Source organism: Heteronotia binoei, chromosome 13 (genome assembly GCF_032191835.1).
Source record: "Heteronotia binoei isolate CCM8104 ecotype False Entrance Well chromosome 13, APGP_CSIRO_Hbin_v1, whole genome shotgun sequence".
Lineage (NCBI taxonomy): Eukaryota > Metazoa > Chordata > Lepidosauria > Squamata > Gekkonidae > Heteronotia > Heteronotia binoei.
The window spans coordinates 61,018,389-61,039,158 of record NC_083235.1 but is presented as its reverse complement, the minus strand read 5'-3'; the positions used below and the strand labels follow the sequence as shown (position 1 = coordinate 61,039,158).

At 42.8% G+C, this 20,770-nt stretch overlaps 1 protein-coding gene across 1 annotated transcript in view; it reads right to left on the bottom strand.

Annotated features, from left to right (window-relative positions):
- Nucleotides 1-20,770, bottom strand: part of TIMP2 (TIMP metallopeptidase inhibitor 2) — a 56,841-nt gene that overhangs the window by 9,988 nt on the left and 26,083 nt on the right. The window contains exons 2-4 of the mRNA XM_060253340.1: nucleotides 10,592-10,692; nucleotides 8,134-8,242; nucleotides 6,636-6,760 (exon numbers count right to left, since the gene is read on the bottom strand). Coding sequence (XP_060109323.1) covers nucleotides 6,636-6,760; nucleotides 8,134-8,242; nucleotides 10,592-10,692 — 335 coding nt within the window. The remainder of the gene's footprint in view (nucleotides 1-6,635; nucleotides 6,761-8,133; nucleotides 8,243-10,591; nucleotides 10,693-20,770) is intronic.

Genomic DNA, 20,770 nt, shown 5'->3' with positions numbered 1-20,770 from the left:
GACAACGTATCTTTAATAAATGCAATTTGTCCATCATTTGGAGCATACACCGATGCCAGAGTATAAGGGCTACCATTAAAGACCCCATTGATAAAAATATACCGACCCCTAGGGTCAATTGAGGAATTTTCAAAAGTGAATTGGACTGATTTACCTATTAAGATGGCCACACCTCTTGCTTTGGAGGACCCGTAAGCTTGAAATTGATGAGCAAAAAATTTTGACTGGAAGACCTTGGGCTGGTTACCCTTAAGGTGAGTTTCTTGCAAAAAAACTATATCTGGTTTCTGATGAGAGATGGCAGAGGCAACCCGTTTTTTCTTAATTAAATTATTTAGCCCATTACAGTTTAGAGATAGAAATTTCAAGTGGCACTCTGCCATAATTGAAAGAGGAAATAACCAAGGTTATCAAAATTATTGCAATTCATAGCTTTGAACCCAGGTGCCACCAGGATAGCTAGAGGCGAATCCTGTAGATCAAATTTCAAAGGTATGAGGACAGATTTCAGATTAAAGGCTTTAAAAAACTTCCAACTAAATCCATAATAATTCAATACAGTTATGCTGCCCGTAACACAAACAAAAAACCATAACCAACACCAGTGGTCTAGCATTAACAGACACTAGCCACTAACTCACCCTCCAACTCTGTTAACCCAAACTTGGGAAAACAACAACTATTTACTTAAAAGGATAAATTTGAAGCGGAAGTCTTCGTTACTGAAGACACCACACAACTAGCAACAACTACCAAATGGAGCTAATTAAAAAAAACTGAAGTTCTCCATTCTCCCTCTCTGCCAAAAATGCTTATATTTAACACTATCAACCCAGCAAAAATAAAATTTATAAACAGAATAACAGAGCCGAATGTATAGAAAGTTTATAATGAAAGGCCAAACAAAGCTGATCGAGTCAAGGCTAAAATGCCTAGAAAGCCACATATAATAAAACCTGTGCCTTTTACCAACTCAGGTTAGTGAATTAAAGATAATTACAGGCAAACTAATATACCATGTGTAACAGCATCAGATCTCGATCACAAAGTTATTGTAAGACTTAAGACACTATGATAAAAATACAATGAAACTTTAAACAGAACTATGAACGCTATTAAATACTGGTCTCCCCAAACACTCCCCACCAACTATCCTTCAGCCACTTATAAGCCTATGTAGGGAGATATGATGGTGAGGGAAACAAGTTTCCAAACCTTCATAGTAGCATAAGGCACAAACTGAAACACACATACATTCCCTACCCACCCTCTGTCTCACAGATTCATTTCCATTCAACAATTCACACAGGAAGGGAAAAGGTCCTGACAATTCATTAACTCATAGTAGAAAGAAATATATTGATATAAAACCCTAATCATACTATTCAAGTTTCTCACTCTGATCTACCCCCCCCCTCACTCACTCTCTCTCCCTCCCTCTCTCCCACTCCCTCACTCAACACCCAGCCTCCCCATTCCAGCTCCTACTCAAACCATATATTCCAAGTCACCCCATTCTTCCAATCATGCATACCCAATCAACCAAGAAGATTTCCTTTAATGAGTTGATTTGAATTAATAACTCCCTCACATTCATAACATTGTGTTCAAAAGATATAAATAACCAAAAAAAAAAGGGGGGGGACCCCCCAATTTCGTATATAAACATTGCTTCATAGGCACGAAACAATCATCAGCATATTTCTAAGCCGTGACAGAGTTACACGTAGGCAAAGCTTATAAGTCAGCAGTTCAGTAGGCAAAGCTTATATGTCAGGAAAAAAAAAAAAAAAAAGGGGGGGGACGTCAAGAATCCACACAAAAAAGGGAAGATTTCTGCATAGCAACAGTTCCAGTGTTTAGCTTCTAGGAGAAACAGGCCGATCAGGACGGTTCATAGGCACACGACGCCATCTAGTGTCTGAAGTTATTGAGTGAACATGTGAAACTGCTTCTATAAGGCCGGTGGGAACAGGAAGATTCAAATCTCTCAGCATGCTTAGGCCTGAGTCAAGGCCTCCAGCGACAAACGACCGATCCTGTACAGTAACTTGCAGCTTGTACGAAGCAACCCATCGATATCTGATGTTTTCCCTGTTCAGGATTTCAATAATTGGCTTCAAAATTTTCCGCCTTTGCAAGGTTTCAGAAGACAAATCCTGTAGAATTTGGATGTTGTAATCTCCTAGCAGAAGTGGATTTATAGCCCGGGCTTTTTGCAGCAGCTTGGATTTAACTGAGGCAGAAGAGAAACGGACTAAAATGTCCCTAGGCAACGAAGTTTTCTGTGTGCGCAAAGGGCCAATTCTATATGCAGCCTCCAGGGCACAAAGATCAGATTCAGAAAAACCCAATGCCTTTGATAGCCAGGAGGCTATAAGAGATTTTAGGTCAGAGGGAGAGGCAGAGTTCTCGGGGAGCCCGCGAATTTTAACATTCCCCATTTTCAGTTGGTTCTCAAGTGCAATAATTTTATCAGTGGCCCATTCATCTCTTTTATAAAAATACTGAGTGTCCTCCTGCACAGCACATGCCATGTTAAAAGCAGAATCTGCAGTCTCTGCCACCTTCTCTAAGGACGTTTTGAAACCCTCCAACTGAGCAGAAAGGGGCTGGATCATGGCAGATATTTTGTCAGTCATATTTTTTTCCAGTTTTTGAAAAGCCTCCATTACCTCAGAACGAAATGAAGCTAGGTCTGCTGCTGTGTTTTCCCCTTCTCCCGACGCCATCTTGCTTGCAGGGCTGCTTGCTTTTCCTGAGGCCTTAGCCTTAGGCTTTTTGGGAAAATAGTCTTTAACAGAGTTCCTTGAGTTTCTTTTTGATCTGGATTTTTGACCATCTACTGTTCCCATACTAATTAAAGAAAAAAAAGAAAACAAACAACAACGCTGGGCGCTTGCTTAAGTGGATTTGGCAGGGGTAAGTAAGGAGCTCTGTTTTCAGGCGTCCATTCCCTATGCGTGCGACGCCACGCCCCCACTTTTGGAATTCTGACACAGCATGGTGGGCACAGCCATAGGAGGTGGAGCCAGCCACAAAATGGCCCCTGCAGCTTACCTTCAGTCACACACTGAAGATCCTTCTGCTACCAAAGCGATGTTTTAAAAACCTTCCCAAGTGATCAAATCTCCAGTGCCCAATCAGAAGCTTTGCTGGGACAAAGCCTCACAGAACCCCGCCCTCTTTCTAAAAACACTTGGTGGGCACCAGGAAAAGTGCTGCTGAGTGCCATGGTGGCCATGACACCCCGTTGGAGACTCTGGTCTAGAATTACCATCTCTCATCAACTCAGCTTGACTTAGTTCTTCAGGCCCCCTTCCTGAAAACAGTTACTCTGGTCTGGGTACGTGCCCCAAATGTTCCACAGTTTACACAAATGCAAAGAATTCATTTAGCTTCTCTCCCATCTTAACATCTTCCTTTAGCAAGCCTTTTATTCCTTTGTCATTAAAATGCTCATCTGCCTCTCTGGCCAGTTTCTTTGCTCTGGAAGTGTTTAAAGAAATGCTTATTGTTTGTCTTGAGGCTTTTAGCAATCCCACTAATCAAATTCTCCTTTTGCTTGCCTAATAATTAACTCGCACTTCTTTTGCCAGATCCTGGGCTCCCTTTGCTTCATTTCAGTAGGGCAGACATTCCACTTCCTAAAAGAAGCCTTTTTACATCTTATGGCTCCCCTGACTTGGATCGTAAACCACAAAGGCATCCTTTTAGAGTTGACAGGACCTTTCCTAACCCGGGGAATGCATACTATCTGTGCCTCAACTAGTGTGGTTTTAAATAACCTTCAAGCATACTCCAAGTATTTGAATCTCTTGAGTTTCCATTTCATCGTTACACAGCAGAGCTTATGAGAATGTCCTCCTACGGCTGTGCCCACCATGCTATGTCAGAATTCCAAGAATGCCTTCAGGCTCAAAAAGGCTGGGGAAATGAGCAATGGCAAATCATTTTCAATATTTACCACTAATAAAAGGTGAAGGAATAGTCCCCATTACTGTTCAAATTGACGGACTGAAAGTGCTTCAGTCTCATGTTATGGCTACAAAATATTCCCATCAATCATTAACTTGGACACATTCTTGTTACCTTAAGCAAGTGTCTAAAACATGGGTGTCAAACATCCATCCCGCAGGCCTGATCCAGCCCCCAAAGGGCTTCTATTTGGGCCGCTATGGTTTGCTTCCTTCTCCCTCTCTCCTGCATCTATTGTCACCATTTTTGTTTTTCTCCAAGGGATTGAGGCAGCTGAGCAAAGCTGCCTCTCCTTGCTCTTTCCCTCTTCCCCCTCCCTCTTCACCAAGGGAGAGGGAGGGAGAGCCTCAGCCAATGGAGGAGCTTGGCACTATAGCTCTACTGAGTGACTGAGAGAGCCTGGCATAGCTAGAGCTCTCTCAATCACACAACAGAGCTACAGAGCCAAGCTCCTCCATTGGCCGAGGTTCTCCCTCCCTCCATCTCCCTTGGGGAAGAGAGAGACACAGCTATGCTCAGCTGCCTCAATCCCATGGAAGAAATACAAAAAGCACCTTTAAGACCAATACAGTTTTATTCAAGGTAAGTAAGAGTTTTTTGCCTTGCTTCTGTCTCTCTGTCTCTCTGTCTCTCTCTCTCTTTTGCCGGGGCTTTCCTGGGTGCAACTGAGTTTCCTCCTCCTTTTCACCGTATTCATGCTTTCCTGATCCAATTTGTCTCAGTAGGAAAGCAATATGAACTGTTTAGATGAGGAATAACAAGCCAGCGACGTGGAGACCGCAGATTTTGAATTTAGGCTTTCCAGATAGTAGGCTGATACTGACCACTATACATTGCCGTATGTCTATTCTTGCACTGCCTCATAGGAGTTACAGTTATTTTGGGGGGGAAGACGATAGCTTTGTAGTACCTTCACATGTTCTTGACCAGCATACAAAGCAACTTATGTACAAAAGCTCACAGTGCCCAGCCATTTCATGATTTCCCCTGGGTCCTAGGGCACAGAGCATTGGCCATGAGATTTCTATAATGAATGACAATAAATCAGATGTAGGTTTGCAACTTAGAGATACACACCTGAACAACACCTGAACAGCATACTCAAGATAGATAGATAGATAGATGAATTTATTGTCATTGTTCTCAACAAAAAGAGAGCAACGAAATGAGGTGCTCTTCCACAAACATACCAACACATCAAACACACATATTCATAAACCATTTAAATACATCTAAAACCATTAAACCATTTAAACCATTAAAACCATTTAAATACATCTAAAACGGATAAACATTCATAAAACCATTAAAACCATTTAAACCATTAAATAAACATTCATAAAACCATTAAACATTCATAAAACCATTAAAACCATTTAAACCATTAAATACATCTAAAACAGATAATCCTTCATAACCCTGCATTTAACCTAACCACAGCACTTGGATAGAAACTGTCCTTAAATCTGTTTGTCCTAGCCTTCAACACTCTATATCGTCTACCTGACGGTAAGATCTCAAAAAGCAAATGGCCCAGATGTGTATGGTCCCTTAGGATCATTTGTATCTTCCTTTTACATGCCATATTATACAGATCCACCAATGAGGGGAGAGAACATCCACAAATCTTTTGTGCTCTTCTCGTCACTCTTTGGAGCACCCTTCTCTCTGCTTCCGTGCAGCTCCCAAACCACGCGCAGAGGCAATAAGATAAAATGCTCTCAATGGAACTACGATAAAAGGCAACCAGCAGACTCCCTGACAATTGTAGTGATCTTAAGAGTCTTAAGTAGTATAGTCGTTGCTGGGCCTTCTTCTCTAGAGCTAAAGTATTTGCCCCCCATGTTAGATCCTGTTTCATGGTAATTCCCAGAAACTTCCATTCTGTCACCTGTTCTACCATAACACCATCAATAAACAACGGCTGGGTGTCCAAACTACTCTTCCTGTAATCCACTATAATTTCCTTTGTCTTATTTATATTTAAAATAAGATTATTTACTTTACACCAAAGGGACAGCTGTTGAACTTCCCTCCTGTACGCAGACTCATCATCCTCAGAGATGAGCCCTACCAACGTTGTATCATCTGCATACTTAATGATTTTGTTACTCAGACTGCTAGAAACACAATCAGACGTGTAAATAGTGAAAAGAAGTGGACTCAAGACACATCCCTGAGGGGTGCCAGTATTTAAGATCTTCGCGGAGGAAATATATCCATCCATTTTAACCCTTTGTGAACGACCTGACAAAAAATTCAAAATCCACTCAAGATTGCTACAGCACAGACATTGTATCCAGATTTTGATGCAATAATTCAGAGCAAGTGGTGTCAGTTATCAGAGACTGTTAAATAAAATATTGTAAGGGTGCTAACGTTTTAAGCATGTTTTATTATTTTTTTAAATCTTTAATTGTGTTTGTGCCCTTTATAAAGTTTACATCTCCACTACCGGGCATTACATTTTATGACACGCATGGCCTGGCCTGACAAAGTCTCATTTCTTGTCAGATTTGGCCCTCACAACAAATGAGTCCCACACCCCTGGTCTAAAATGTTTCCTAACAAGGGCCAGACACCTCAGCCTGAAATTCAGGATCTTCCTATAAAGTAGGAGGAAGTCCAAAATCAAAGATGTTCATATTTAGATTTACCTTGCACTCACAGCCCATTTGGTATCGCTGGTTTAGACTCTTCTTCTGAGTAGCGCTGAGGGAATCCCAAGGGACAATGAAGTCACACAGTGTAATGTGCATGTTGCCGTTGCCCTCAGATTTTCCTAGCAGAACAAACAAAAAATTTTAATTGGGATGTATCACACCAAGGTATCAAATATCTTCTTAATCAGCTCCCAGTCAGCTTATCCACTTGCAGGTGTCTCACCTTCCCCAAGAAGTGCCAACTATATCAGTATGGGCTGCAAAAAGGATCTATTGATACCAAGACCAGTACAGTCAAGAGTGGAGCCCGGACTGGGTAATGTTTGGGTAGGGAAGGTACCGCAGTAGTCCACCCTCTAAAATAGCAAAGTTTCTCCAAGAAAACTAATCTCTGTGGTCTGGTGATCAATTGTAATCCCAGGAGATCCCCAGGCCCCACCTGGAGGCTGGCAACTGTGCCTTGAAGATCGCTGCGTGGCGTGCCTCATTACAGCCCCCCCCCCCCGAGTTTTGCTGAAATATAGTAGGCAGCAGAAAGGATTTTGGTGATCCTTGCATGAAAATGCCAGTAGGTGGCGCTTGGCAAAGCTCTGTGCCTATAATTTAAAAGCAAGAGCAGCTCAAAGGCTCCAGTTGCAGCTCCTCACTCTGACATCAGCACAGCCGAGTATCATAGATCAAAAGCTCCGTCTGCCCCAAGAGTCGAGGGATATTGCATTTATTTCAGTGGGAAGCACATATAATCCTAGTGACACCTGGTAGCCAGCACAGGACATAAGGGAAATAATTGCTTTATTATGTTCCAAGGAATTCATTATATCCGCATCCCATTCTTTCTCTGAGAAGTTCAAAAGGCAGAGTTTTCACAACAGATCAATGAGGTAGTTTAGGCTGAGGGACAGTGTTTCATAGTGAAGTACAGGTCTGAATCTGGACACCCAAAATAACATCTTCCAGATGCAGTATAGTTGTTCTCTTCCTTCTCCCTGGCCTTTCGGGGGGTGACGGTGATTCTGGGTTGGAAGCAATGGTCCCTCTAAGCTGTGGAGTCTTGTGAGCAAAAATCCTAATTTGTGAGCTACTGGCATCAAAGTTATGAGCTACTGCATAAATTAATTTGCTCTGGGGCCATTTTTCCTGCACTAAGACAAAAATGCGTGAGCCAGAGGCTAAAAAACGGTTAGCTAGCTCACACTAATGTTTAATTCGATTTATACCCCACCCTCCGGCTCAGGGCGGCTTACATCTGAGTCATAGCATGCTATGATCACCGTCACAAAAGAATGACAATTTAAATAGATAAGTTAAAACTCATAAATTAAAACAATATACAGTTTGGTGCTAACACGTTAGATGTTCCTCATCGTTCCAGGATGGTGGTTATTCCAGAAATCTCCTACGATAGGTTGAAGGCCTGCTGGAAGAGAGCCGTCTTTTTGTCAGTTTGCTCTAACTCAGCTAGGAAGGAACACTTGTTGGAGGTATTCCTTACCCGCAATGAGATATTCCTTTTTGCCGCCAACATCCAGTGTCACCCCACATACTGCTGATGAAGGAGCAGTGTAGATGAATTCAATGTCCTGGTCAGGTCCTTTGAACATCTAGAAGGGAAAAGGTTGGTGAGGCCAAGTACAGGAAACACCAGTGTCAGTATTTCTGTGATGTAGGTAATCTAGAGAGCACAAGACAAGGTGCTGTTGGGTTCAAGCCAGCAGCAGTCTTGGGATAAATTGGATATCCATTCATGGTGCCAGCTAGGGGCGCGTCTAGCCAGGTGTTTGGTGATGTTCAGCCTTTCCAACTGCAGCCTTTTGGCTCATTTTGGAGTGTGGTCAGGGCTTTTTTTGTAGCAGGAACTCCTTTGCATATTAGGACACACACACCCGATGTAGCCAATCCTCCAAGAGCTTACAGGGCTGTTATTACAGGGCCTACTGTAAGCTCTTGAAGGATTGGCTACATTAGGGGTGTGTGGTCTAACATGCAGAAGAGTTCCTGCTACAAAAAAAGCCCTGAGTGTGGTGATGACAAGTGACAGGCATGCCTGCCCCCACAACAGCAAGTATTTGACCAGATTGTTTACCACTACAGTGTATTCGTCAACCCAAACACAGCAGTTGAACACACACTTCCCAGAACATAAGCAGGAGGCAGCAATCCAAGTTTGATTTTGGAGGAGGGAGGTAGACAATGCCCTAGGAAGCCCAAGCACTGAGCATCACAGGGACTATAAAATGCCAGTCTGCTTTTATCACAAGGATTCTTCAAGCCAGTTCACTCTTTCCTATTCACCCCTCCCCAAAACCCCCATTCCAGCTGAACGCTGCTTATTCTGTAAGACACGTTAGAGTGAAAAACCTCTGCCACCAAGCATCTTGCCTCAAACAAAAGAGCTCTTTTTCCCTAAGAGCAATCTACAGGGCTCCTGCATCTTCAGTTTTTTTGTCTCTAATCACAGACATCAATGTATTTAGTACATGGAAATATGCTACAGAAGTGGGTGAGATTAAGGTTGCCTAATGCAGGCTTGCAAGATCAAGTAAGGGTCAGTGGGTATGGACAGTTGTGTATGCTTTGAAGATAAAAGTCATGCTCTGAAATAAGACGCATCCATTGTATTCTACTGAGTTGCGATGTCTTAGAAAAGGAGTTCCAACATGTTGTCATAACAAGCCTCCTCCAAAGTATTTGAGCCAAACTAAAAGCATGCAAACAACTTGACTAGTGATACTAGCTCTACTCCCAGGCCCCAAAGTCTGGCAAAGCCAATGACAATACGTTTAACACCTCCTACATAATGACAAAGCAAGATAGAATGCTGCACTGTCACTCAGTGGCCTGAGCTTCATTGGCACTGCTACTGCTGCACGTAAATCATGAAAGGATGCACTGCACTCTCCAAGGTCTTTGTACTATACAAGTTCTTACTTGTCATAATGACAGACATTTTGTAGTAGAAGAAGAAGAAGATATTGGATTTATATCCCGCCCTCCACTCCGAAGAGTCTCAGAGCGGCTCACAATCTCCTTTCCCTTCCTCCCCCACAACAGACACCCTGTGAGGTGGGTGGGGCTAAGAGGGCTCTCAAGCAGCTGTCCTTTCAAGGACAACCTCTGCCAGAGCTATGGCTGACCCAAGGCCATGCTAGCAGGTGCAAGTGGAGGAGTGGGGAATCAAACCCGGTTCTCCCAGATAAGAGTTTGCACACTTAACCACTACACCAAACTGGCTCTCCCACACCAAACTGGCTATTAATATTAGTAGCTATTAATATTTTGCAGCTTAATTGATTATGGCTGAAGCTATTTTTAGAATATGAAGCTTGTGTCAGAAGTAGAAGTGCCAATCCAAGTTCTTCCAGAAAAGTAGTTAAAGACAAGGTTTGTGATCAATAGTTGTCATGGTCTTTTCCCCCTCGGCTCAATCAGTGTTTTAGCCAGAGAGATGCAAGGTAATCCGAAGTCCAGATGTTCTAAAGGGATATGTGTGTTCATCTTTTTGAGAAATCACCATTCCTTAATAAGACTATGCCTACTTCCATATCCCAAATTCACTGTGGACTGATAGGATTCCTGGGTTCTAACTCTAGGGTGTATGAGGGCCTTATTTTACCATGAAACAGGCTTTATTAATATTATCACAGTGCTATCTGAGTCCCAAGTTGTGGATTCCTTCTGTTGTTCCAAGCTTTGGCATTTAAGAAACAGGAGTGAAAGAGACATCATCACCTATAAGATATCAGTGGTAACTAAAAATCTTCAGAGCCCTTTTTTGGCACCATTCCTTCTGTTAACAAATCAACTGTATTGCCCCACCAGCTAGAACAACACAAAGGTAACATGCTGGTAGGGTCTTTGTATTTTTTTAATCCTTGGTATTATATTGTGTTCCTCTTAATTTTTTTCAACTGTTGTTTTTTAATCCCATGTAAATGAGATGCTATAATTACCTTTATCTGCTTGATCTCATACTGGATACGTTTGATGGGATTTCCATAGATGTCATTACCAGAGTCTACCTCTCTCGCAGAAACAGCTTTTGCTCTGATCACTGAAAATACAAAGACACAGAGGAAATTAGTGGACACATGTAACACCAGTGCTCCCTCTAAGCCTTCTGAGGCTTATTATTGTCCTAGCTACAGTGACTCTCACTGCTCATCACACCCCACACCCAACAACTGTACCAGCAGACAGGCCTAAAGCTGTTAGGCCCCAATCTGCGGATAGCTAAATACACTGATCAGGGCCAGGTAGAGGCTAAACAGATTTTTTTTAGCAAACTTGGGGCACTCCCCAAGTTTGCAGAAAAATTTGAAAATGGAAAGAAAATGGGAGGCTAATCCCCCCCCCCCTCAATAGAGAGAACAAATAGGGAGGGACAGTGGCTCAGTGGTAGAGCATCTGCTTGGGAAGCAGAAGGTCCCAGGTTCAATCCCCGGCATCTCCAACTAAAAAAGGGGTCCAGGCAAATAGATGTGAAAAACCTCAGCTTGAGACCCTGGAGAGCCGCTGCCAGTCTGAGTAGACAATACTGACTTTGAAGGACCGAGGGTCTGATTCAGTATAAGGCAGCTTCATATGTTCATAACACAGCTCCTTCAGATGGTCAGCAGCTGCACAGCCTGTGGCTCTGTGCTTAGTCCAGCGGTGGCCCACACTGGATTTAGTAACAGCAGCCACACTACAGTGGAGCCGTGCTGGGCCTGGTGGCAGCCATCCCACCCAAAAGCCACACTGGGCATGCTGCCAGAGCCTGGGAGCTGTACCGGCATGCTACTGGTGGCATCACAGCCCAGGAGCCACATTGGGCTCAGCAATAGCTGTGCAGCCCAGGGAGAGCATGGGAGCCATGCTGGGCCTGGCAACTGATGCCGTACAGCTCAGGGGTCCACACTGAACCCAATGACAACAGCTGGATAGCTCAGGGGCTGCACTGGGCCTGGCAAGAGAGTGGAGGGATGGGATTCCCCTCCATGAGTCTTGCAGGCCCCCCCTTGTCTATATACTATTAGCAGCATGTGCCCCCATCTGTAGATACCAAACTCTGTGGGTCAAATTGATGTTAAATAGATTTTTCAACAAACTTGAGGGGCTTCCCGTGTTTGCAGAAAAAAAACTGAAATAAAAAAAATATATGAGAAGGTTTAATCTCCAAAAAAATGCAGTTGCATCGTCTGCACATGCACAGACAGACCAGAGCAGACCAGAGCAGTTTCAAACAGGCTCACTGGCAGATATCGGCAGCCACTCCAGGCCTGCAGCAGCAGAGACACTGACAGTTGCTGCAGAGGACACCGCCTGCCGCTCCAGGCTCGGTCACAACAAAGAAGGACACCAACCCAAAAGTAGGTGGTGCAGCATGGAGTCACACTTGGCTTGGCGATGGAGGATATGGGATTTCCCTCCCCGAGTCTTTCCCGTCCTTCCCACTGCACCATGTGTGGGGGAAACCGGCAGTGATGGGGGAGGTGGAGAATTGTGGGTTCTCTCTTGTCCTTGTATATTTTTCAGGGGGCAGTTTACGTAGCATGCTTGGGAGGGGCATGAGGGGTGGTGAGTGGAACAGAAACACTTTCCCGGGTCCTGGAGAGACCAGCTCAGGTCGCAGGCTGATGATGATATGTTCCATTACATCATTTCAGAAATAATGTAGATATTTTTCTTTTCATGATAGATGAGATTGTATGTATGGGACAGGCTCACCAGGGGCAGTGGGTGTGCTCAAATTTTTACTGTGAACCCTGATTCCAAGAAGGGGTGGGTTGTTGTAACTGAAGCAACCGGAACACTGATAGACTGCTTGTTAACAACAATTAGCAGTGAGTAGCTGTCCCTGTTAATATTCAGGCCACGCATCTGGTAAGTTATATTTAGGGAAGCTGTTCAATTTTACTCACTGAAACGTCTCCAAGTAAATCTTTGGCCTTATTATAGAGACCTATTGTCATGTTGATCCTTAAGGACAAGATACACAAATGAAGCAATATAATATCTATTATTTAAACCTGAATGATTTCACCAAATAAATGAACACTGAAATTCCCACTGTGGGTCCAGACATACCTATCTCAACAATCATTCTTCTGCCATCCAAGCATTACAGGAAAGCTTACAAGCTGGGCACAAAGGCAATATTAGCTATTGTTAGACTTCATTACGCTAGCTCCGAACATGGAGTCTATGCCTCTTACTACTGCACTAGGAGATACCAATGTGTCCTCCACCCATTGTTCTACCCACTATCATATCCTTTTCAACAATAATCACACATTCTGTGCCAACATTTGGAAAGAGATCAATTTAAATCTGTTCCATATGGCCCCATCCCTGAACCTTCTCAGCAATAAGGAAAAAGTACCTTGCTCATCTGATTTCCTTCACATAAAACTGGGGACAGAACTGTTGCACAGAAAATATATTCCAGGTCTAAGCTCATGAGTAAAGGCATCCTCTTATCATTACTGCCTCTCAAACTGTAGTGCCCAGGGCTGGCAAAACCCAGAGTTCAAATAATGCCTTGAAATCCCTTCACACACTCCCATTCTAGCACAAGCTGTTTTTATTAATAACACTGATACAAAAACCTCTAAGAACTAACTCTGCGAACAAGCAACAGTTTACCCCCTTCAACCGAAAGATGTTTTTTTTAAAAGACCATCACAAGGTCCCTTGCAAATCCCTGCATATTAAACTCCCACACACTATAGACCACACAGTGCCTCAAACAAAGCAGGAACTAACCAGGTCCACCACACCTAAGTGCATGAACAGCATGTGAGGTAAGCCACACAATAAAAGGTGTAACAAAATTACACACATATGCACACACACTGTAAATTGTTTAGAAATTGAGTTTGCTTGCTTCTAAGAAACATGCACCAAAAGGGCTGGGAGGAAGGAATTGTTTCTTTTCTCACTTGTACTCTACCAGGGAGCGGAGGGGAGGGGAAGGAAGGAAGGAAATTATGGATCCAGAGACCAGAACTTTAAAAATGACAGCTTAGAAGTGGAGGTGGTGTTTCAAACTAAAATTCAGTGCGACAACTGAGAAAATAAGGTTTTTTATCAGATCTGTGAAACATCCTGCAGCAATATATTCCCTCAGTCAACTATGCACTATGTTTGCTATGTTACTTCCTTCTGTTTGCCATACACATGTTGCCCATCAATTTCCCTAGAATAAAGTTTTGGTGTTTTGAGAGTGAATGACTTTTCCCTCTGATGCTAAGAAGGGCACAAGTCTGACTCAACATCCTGTTTACCAAGCAGAGTCCACCTACGAAAATATGAAACTGCATTATGTCAGCACAGTCCAATGACCCATTATGGCCAGGCTGAATGGCAGGGACTTTCTAAGGCCACAAGCTGAGAGAACTTTCCTAACCCTTTTACTAGAGCTACTTTGTCACTGAAAATGCTGGGGACTGAACATGAAATATTTTCCATACAAAACATACTACTGGATTATATTTATTGAATTTATGTGTAACTGTTGTTGCTTTATTGGTGCATTGTAACCTGTTCTGAGTCTGCTTGTGGGGGATGGCGGGATAGAAATCTCATGAAATAAATAAACATATGATCAGCCAAGAGCTTTGGGCTTTTCTGGTTGTGCAATTCCATATTGGATAGCATAGGCAATTCTGAAATTGGCTTTCACAGAAGACTTCTGCAAGTATTTTAATTGCAAAAGAGGCAGGAAAAGTTTTAGCGTGATTTTTAGTCAGCCCCCTATGTATTTCACAGAGCTTTTGCTTGGAGTTGGCCTTCATACTGACCTGTAATTTTTAACTTAAGCTAATGAGAATAAGGAGGAGAAAGAAATAAAGGGGCCTATCTTATTAATTTTTTCAAAGCAGATGGGCCCCCAATTAGCTCTCCAGCCATATGTGACAGAACTGACTTTACATAAACATAAACGTCGACTGCGGGGTGACATGATAGAGGTTTACAAGATAATGCATGGGATGGAGAAAGTAGAGAAAGAAGTACTTTTCTCCCTTTCTCACAATACAAGAACTCATGGGCATTCGATGAAATTGCTGAGCAGACAGGTTAAAACGGATAAAAGGAAGTCCTTCTTCACCCAAAGGGTGATTAACATGTGGAATTCTCTGCCACAGGAGGTGGTGGCGGCCACAAGCATAGCCACCTTCAAGAGGGGGTTAGATAAAAATATGGAGCAGAGGTCCATCAGTGGCTATTAGTCACAGTATGTGTGTGTGCATGTGTGTGTGTATATATATATATATATATATATATATATATATATATATATAAAAATTTTTTGCCACTGTGTGACACAGAGTGTTGGACTGGATGGGCCATTGGCCTGATCTAACATGGCTTCTCTTATGTTCTTATGTGCACCACAGATTCTGCAGAACAGGCCCTATGTGAACAGGGCCATGCATAACGACATTTATTTAAATTAATGGATAAATTTTTAGCACAGAACTTATCATGAAGCTGCAGAAGCATCAGCTAATCAGCAAATAGATGTGAAAGAGCAGAGGCCTGAACAGAGTTCTTTGTTTGGGAGCTCCACTAGCTACACAGACCACTACTTTAAATATAGCTTATCATATCCATACTACATTCTTGGTTGTCGTGAACAACAAGGGATCTGGAATACGCTTCATCAGCATCTATCTCAGTCTTCCTAAGAAGAGACTTATCTAGGAGGTGCTTCTCCTACTTCAGACAAAACGTCTCTCAATAAAGCAAGTCTCAAACCAAATGGCCACATTCAGAATACAGAAAATTAAAGGGGATGCACTAAAGACAGCCACAAATAAAATACAAAGCACTTGATTACCTTTGCAATAAACGTTTAGAAAGATGGAGTTTTACATTCTCAAATAGTGGCCTATTGGAGCATAAATGGTGTGCTTATCTCTTCACAGTGGATCCTGATCCAAAAGCCTAACCAGGGCAACTTCTATGGCTGAATAAGAAAGCAAATTCCAAACATTTTTGGTGGTTCCCTTTACCTGAAAATTTGGAAACACTTTTTGCACATAGGAATATTAATGGGGGAACCTCTTCAGGAAGGCAACTGGACAACTGCAAAAAGCTTTCAAGAAAACTATGAAATCTCCCGGTTGTTTGTCAAGACAACACGATGTGTGCTCCACACCCTCACTGAAACACATCTGTTCTCCTCCCCCTCTAAAAATTTATTTTTGCAAGCATCCAAACTGAGGAAGTGTTCTGTATAACTTTAAAAGCTTATTACATTATGCACACCAACTAATCCTAACAGAGGGGTCATTTTATTGAATTTGTGATTCTGGAGGGACTGCATCATTCAGTACAGAGAGCTGTGGACAGAAGGACCTTGGAAGTCAATTTTGAATCTGATTCTGAATCACTTACGTTTTCCTTCTCTGCGAGTCCTAGCCAGAAGTTTCCAGCATAACTGAACAGGGAAGGATACATCTCTGTTTGCAGAGTCCTATCCCAGCATAATGCACATATGGTACATTCATCATCCGGCTCAGTTTCACAACCTTCTTTCAATTCAGTTTGAAGCGAACTGCCTGTGGCCTGGCTTGAATGCTTCTGGCCTGGCTGAGATGATTGTGTGACAGCGGCTCAGAGTTTTTAGGCCTAGTTAATAGTTATGGCTCCAGGCTTTTCCACTCACGTGCTGCTGAATCACTGGCAAAAAATGCAACCTCGTCGGAGGAGGATTTTTGTTCTGAACAGTGCGGCTTTGTAGAGGGAACTGCTGCTTTGCACTTTCTAAGCCAAGCATCCAGAAGTTCAGCCAAGCCAGGGACCAGGGATATACAGCAAGAGTATATGCATGAGGTTACATACATATATGGATCCCAGGAAAACAAAAGAGAGGAAAGGAAATTTTATGTGCTGTCTTCCTTTTATAGCCACCCCCCCCTACCCCCAGAAAAGGGTGCTTGCTCTAAAGATCTCATTTGAGCACAGAATTCCTCCCTCTCTGAGAAATTTGCATTCATCTGAGACAATCCAGGTCATGGGTGCACATGGTTTTAGAAGAAGTTCATAGCTGTTTCAAACATGTCAGAGGTTGCAAATGTAGATCACTGGTTTGTAACAAGAACTCACAGAGACACATAAAGTAGTCTTCTCTCTTCCAAACATACCAACCAGAAATTATATTAATGTCACTCCAAAAGTATCCTTTCAGTGACTTTTTAAAATTGCTCTGATGCACTGCCCTAAGCCCCCAACCATGGTACCCATAAACTGGATCTGATACAGGAAATAATCTTCTCACAACTCCTGCAGGTGTGTGCACCCTGTTTATTGTCCCTTTTGCTTCTCCTGACAGGTCAACAAACTTCAGGCCCATTTCCAAGAGCTCCAGGTAAGACTGCTTTAGCAGATCTCTCCACATATAAAGAGGCAGTGTGGTGTAGCAGCTAGAGTGTCGGGCTAGGATCTTCAGGTTAGAATCTTAATTCTTTGATGAAAACTTGCTATGTGGCCTTAGGGCAGTCACACACTCTCAGCCCTGATATACCCCACAGTGTTTTTGTAAAAGAAAAAAGGAAAAGAATGATGTAAGCCACTTTGGGTCCCATTGGGAGAAAGGCAGGGTATAAATGAACTAAATAAATATAGGAAGCAACAGGGATGTTCATGGCTGTTCTAATACTTAACCCATCAAGATGCCATATAGGTCTCTGTGTTGAAACTGACAAAAAGGAGCCAAAAATGACAAAGAAATTTAACATATTTTACACATATAAGGTGAAGGTGGAGCATCTTATAAACTTCATCTATATCAACATTTCTGGTTCAGGACAAACTCTAGACAAGCAGCCTGCTTATACCAAAAACCCCTCACCCTTCTTCCCACTGGATGGACAGTGAAAGAGCTGAATCACTGAGGGTTGGGTTTCACCTGCATAATCTGTTCCAGCCAACGGAAGTCATTCCTCTGAAAGCTGAAAGACTGAGTTGTGGGAAGCCCTCCTTCTCCCACCCCCTCTTTTGCTAGCTGACCTTCCTTTTCTCCTCAGTGCTAGCTTTAGCACAGAGGTTGCCAAACTGCACAGCATGCGAAGACAGGAAACCTCTACACAGGAGAGACAGGAACAATAGATAACCTAGGTATGGAAAGGCCCCTAATCTATCTTATGTATTTTATTTATTTCATGTATACACTGCCTTTATCCTGAATGGGGACTCAAAGTGACTTACATAAGTCTTACCATTTTATCCTCATGACAACCCCAAGAGGTAGGGTAGGTGAAGAGAGTGACAGGCCTAAGGTCACCCAGCAAGTTTCCATGGAACAATGAGGATTTGAACTGGGTGTCCCACTATACTAAGTAATGGGAGAGAGAAGAGAAAAGAACCACAATGAGGTATCCTAAGCCTCTGCAATACCCAAAGTCCAGGCAAACTCCACTACTCCTTGATTCCACCTGCCCTCCTCTGAACCAGGCTGACCCTAGGTGCTCCAAGATAACACACAAGCTCTTAGAACTTTACTCCCTGATAAACCCAGGAAATGCCTTCCCAGAACTTGCACATGGTTTGGTTTTGTTGGTCTTAATAAATGCTATTAAAAGGTGGCTCTTTTGTGTGTGTGTGTTGGGAGGGGGGGACAAACCCATATCCACTTAGAAGTGCAACAGAAGTAATAGGAAAGAAATGCTACTTTTGTAATACCAACAGTTGACCAACACACCTTAGATCCTCTCCCATTAACTACTCACTTCTTCCACACCCACTTATAATGAGTCAAAAAAGGTATTTACATTAGTCACATGGGACAGTATTTACTTATTAGAGGTCTATCTTCCCCCTCACACACCCAGTGTGAGCTGTTTCATGGTGTCACTATTCTGTCAGTAAATTTCCAGTGTCCACACAGCCCAGCCTTGTCCCAAGCCTTGTCTTTGTGCCCGCAGGTTTTCAGATAGGAGCAGATTTAACAAGAAACTAGAATTATCCCTTTGACAACTATAGTTTGAGGAGAAACAGATACAAAACTGACCTTTTAAAAAGACTGAGGATGATAAATAGTGTAAATGGAGGGGGGGGATTGGATAGTCTTGTGAATATTACAACATATAGTTATTGCAGAAGACAGGTCTTCTAGTAACAAGAGGAAGCACTATATAAGTTCCAGGGCAAATTAATATGACTGACTTTTTCAAATGAAACAAGGTATCTGTGGGTGAGATAAAGAAAGAGTACTTTATACTGGATTAAATGTAATTAATTTAGCTCCTCCTTTTCCTTCTTTACACACACAAACGGTACTAGGCTCTGTGTAGGGCAAAGTTGCACAAGGGTATAGAAAAAGGGCACAAACCACACTTCAGTTATGCTTCTCTGCACAATTGATTTTCTGGGTATCCATTCCTCTCATAAATCTGTATATTCCATCTCTGTTCAAGCCAGGCTTACTCAAAGAATTCAGGGCACCATGGTTGCCTGTTTTATGAAAGGCCAGCAAGATCAAGAGGATTTAATAAAGACAGCTTTGTTTCTAAAGTTTTTGATGGGGCTATTGGTTGTTAAATTCTGATTAACTGGTCTGGGGTATGCAGTGGGTTGTTGCAGTGATTTAACTGTAATTCTGACATTTGGCAAATTATTAGCCACCTTGAGTCTTGGAGAAAGGCAACATACAAATAAATAAATGTAAGGATTTAGTAGTTGGCATAAGATTCAGCTGCCTGAGAATACAAAGTTGTTTTTTAATCAAGTTTTTAGACCATATTAGCCACATTGAGTCTGCAGAGAAAATACAAATATCATAAATATAAGATGGTAGTAGGCATAAGAGTCAACTTCCTGAGAATCCCAGGTTTAGAGACCTTATTACTATAATGATATGCTTGAAAATGCATAGCAAATCCCTGCTGAAATAGAGAGAAAAATCAGAGGAACTGCTGAGCAATGTTCCCTCTAAGGGGCAAAGTCTTGTGAGCAAAAATTCTACTTTGTGAGCTAGTGGCATTAAAGTTGTGAGCTACTGCATAAATTAGTGTGCTCTGAGGTCATCCTTCCTGAGCTACGACAAAAATGTGTGAGTTGGGGTGTAAAAATCTGTGTGCTAGCTAGGGTTGCCAAGTCCAATTCAAGAAATATCTGGGGACTTTGGGGGTGGAGCCAGGAGACTTTGGGGGTGGAGCCAGGAGACATTGGGGTGGAGCCAAGATCAAGGCTGTGACAAGCATCATTGAACTCCAAAGGGAGTTCTGGCCATCACATTTAAAGGGACAGCACACCTTTTTAATGCCTTCCTTCCATAGGAAATAATGAAGGATAGGGGCACCTTCTTTGGGGGCTCATAGAATTGGACCCCCTGGTCCAAACTTTTTGAAACTTGGTGGGTACTTTGGGGAGAGGCACTAGATGTTATACTGAAAATTTGGTGCCTCTAACCCAAAAAACAGCTCCCCCAGAGCCCCAGGGATCAATTCTCCATGATTTTCTATGGGAATAAATTTCCATAGGGAATAACAGAGTTCCCAGCAGACATTTCCCTCCCCTCCCCCTGCTTTCTGACGACCCTGAAGCGGGGGGAGGGCCTCCAAACCGGGGGATCCCCTGCCCCCACCTGGGGATTGGCAACCCTAGTGCTAGCTCATGCTCACTCAGCTTGAAGAGAACACTGCTGCTGAGTAAGATTTTCAGTGGTTGAGGGTGAAGTTTCAGTGACTATGCCTCTCCCTTGACTAACAAACTCAAATTAAGCAAAACAGGAAAAAATACAGACTTTCCTTTCCTTTTATGCCCTTAGAAGCTCATTGATTCACATTTCTTGAAGAAGAGAAGACTTCTTCTTCAGCATCTTCTGCTGCTGCTGTTGCTAGGGTCCTTAATATCACTGAGCAAAAGACCTATGGTTTCCAGAGTGCAGGGGGATGATTGGTAGATTAAAGGCTTAATATAGTGATCCCTTCCATCCTTCTGAGGTCGGTAAAATGAGTACCCAGCTTGCTGGGGGGAAAGCGTAGATGACTGGAGAAGGCAATGGCAAACCACTCCGTAAAAAGTCTGCGGTGAAAACGTTGTGAAAGCAGCGTCACCCCAGAGTCGGAAACGATTGGTGCTTGCACAGGGGACCTTTCCTTTTCCTATATTCTCAAAGAACCTGCATTCAAGCAGGGCATGGA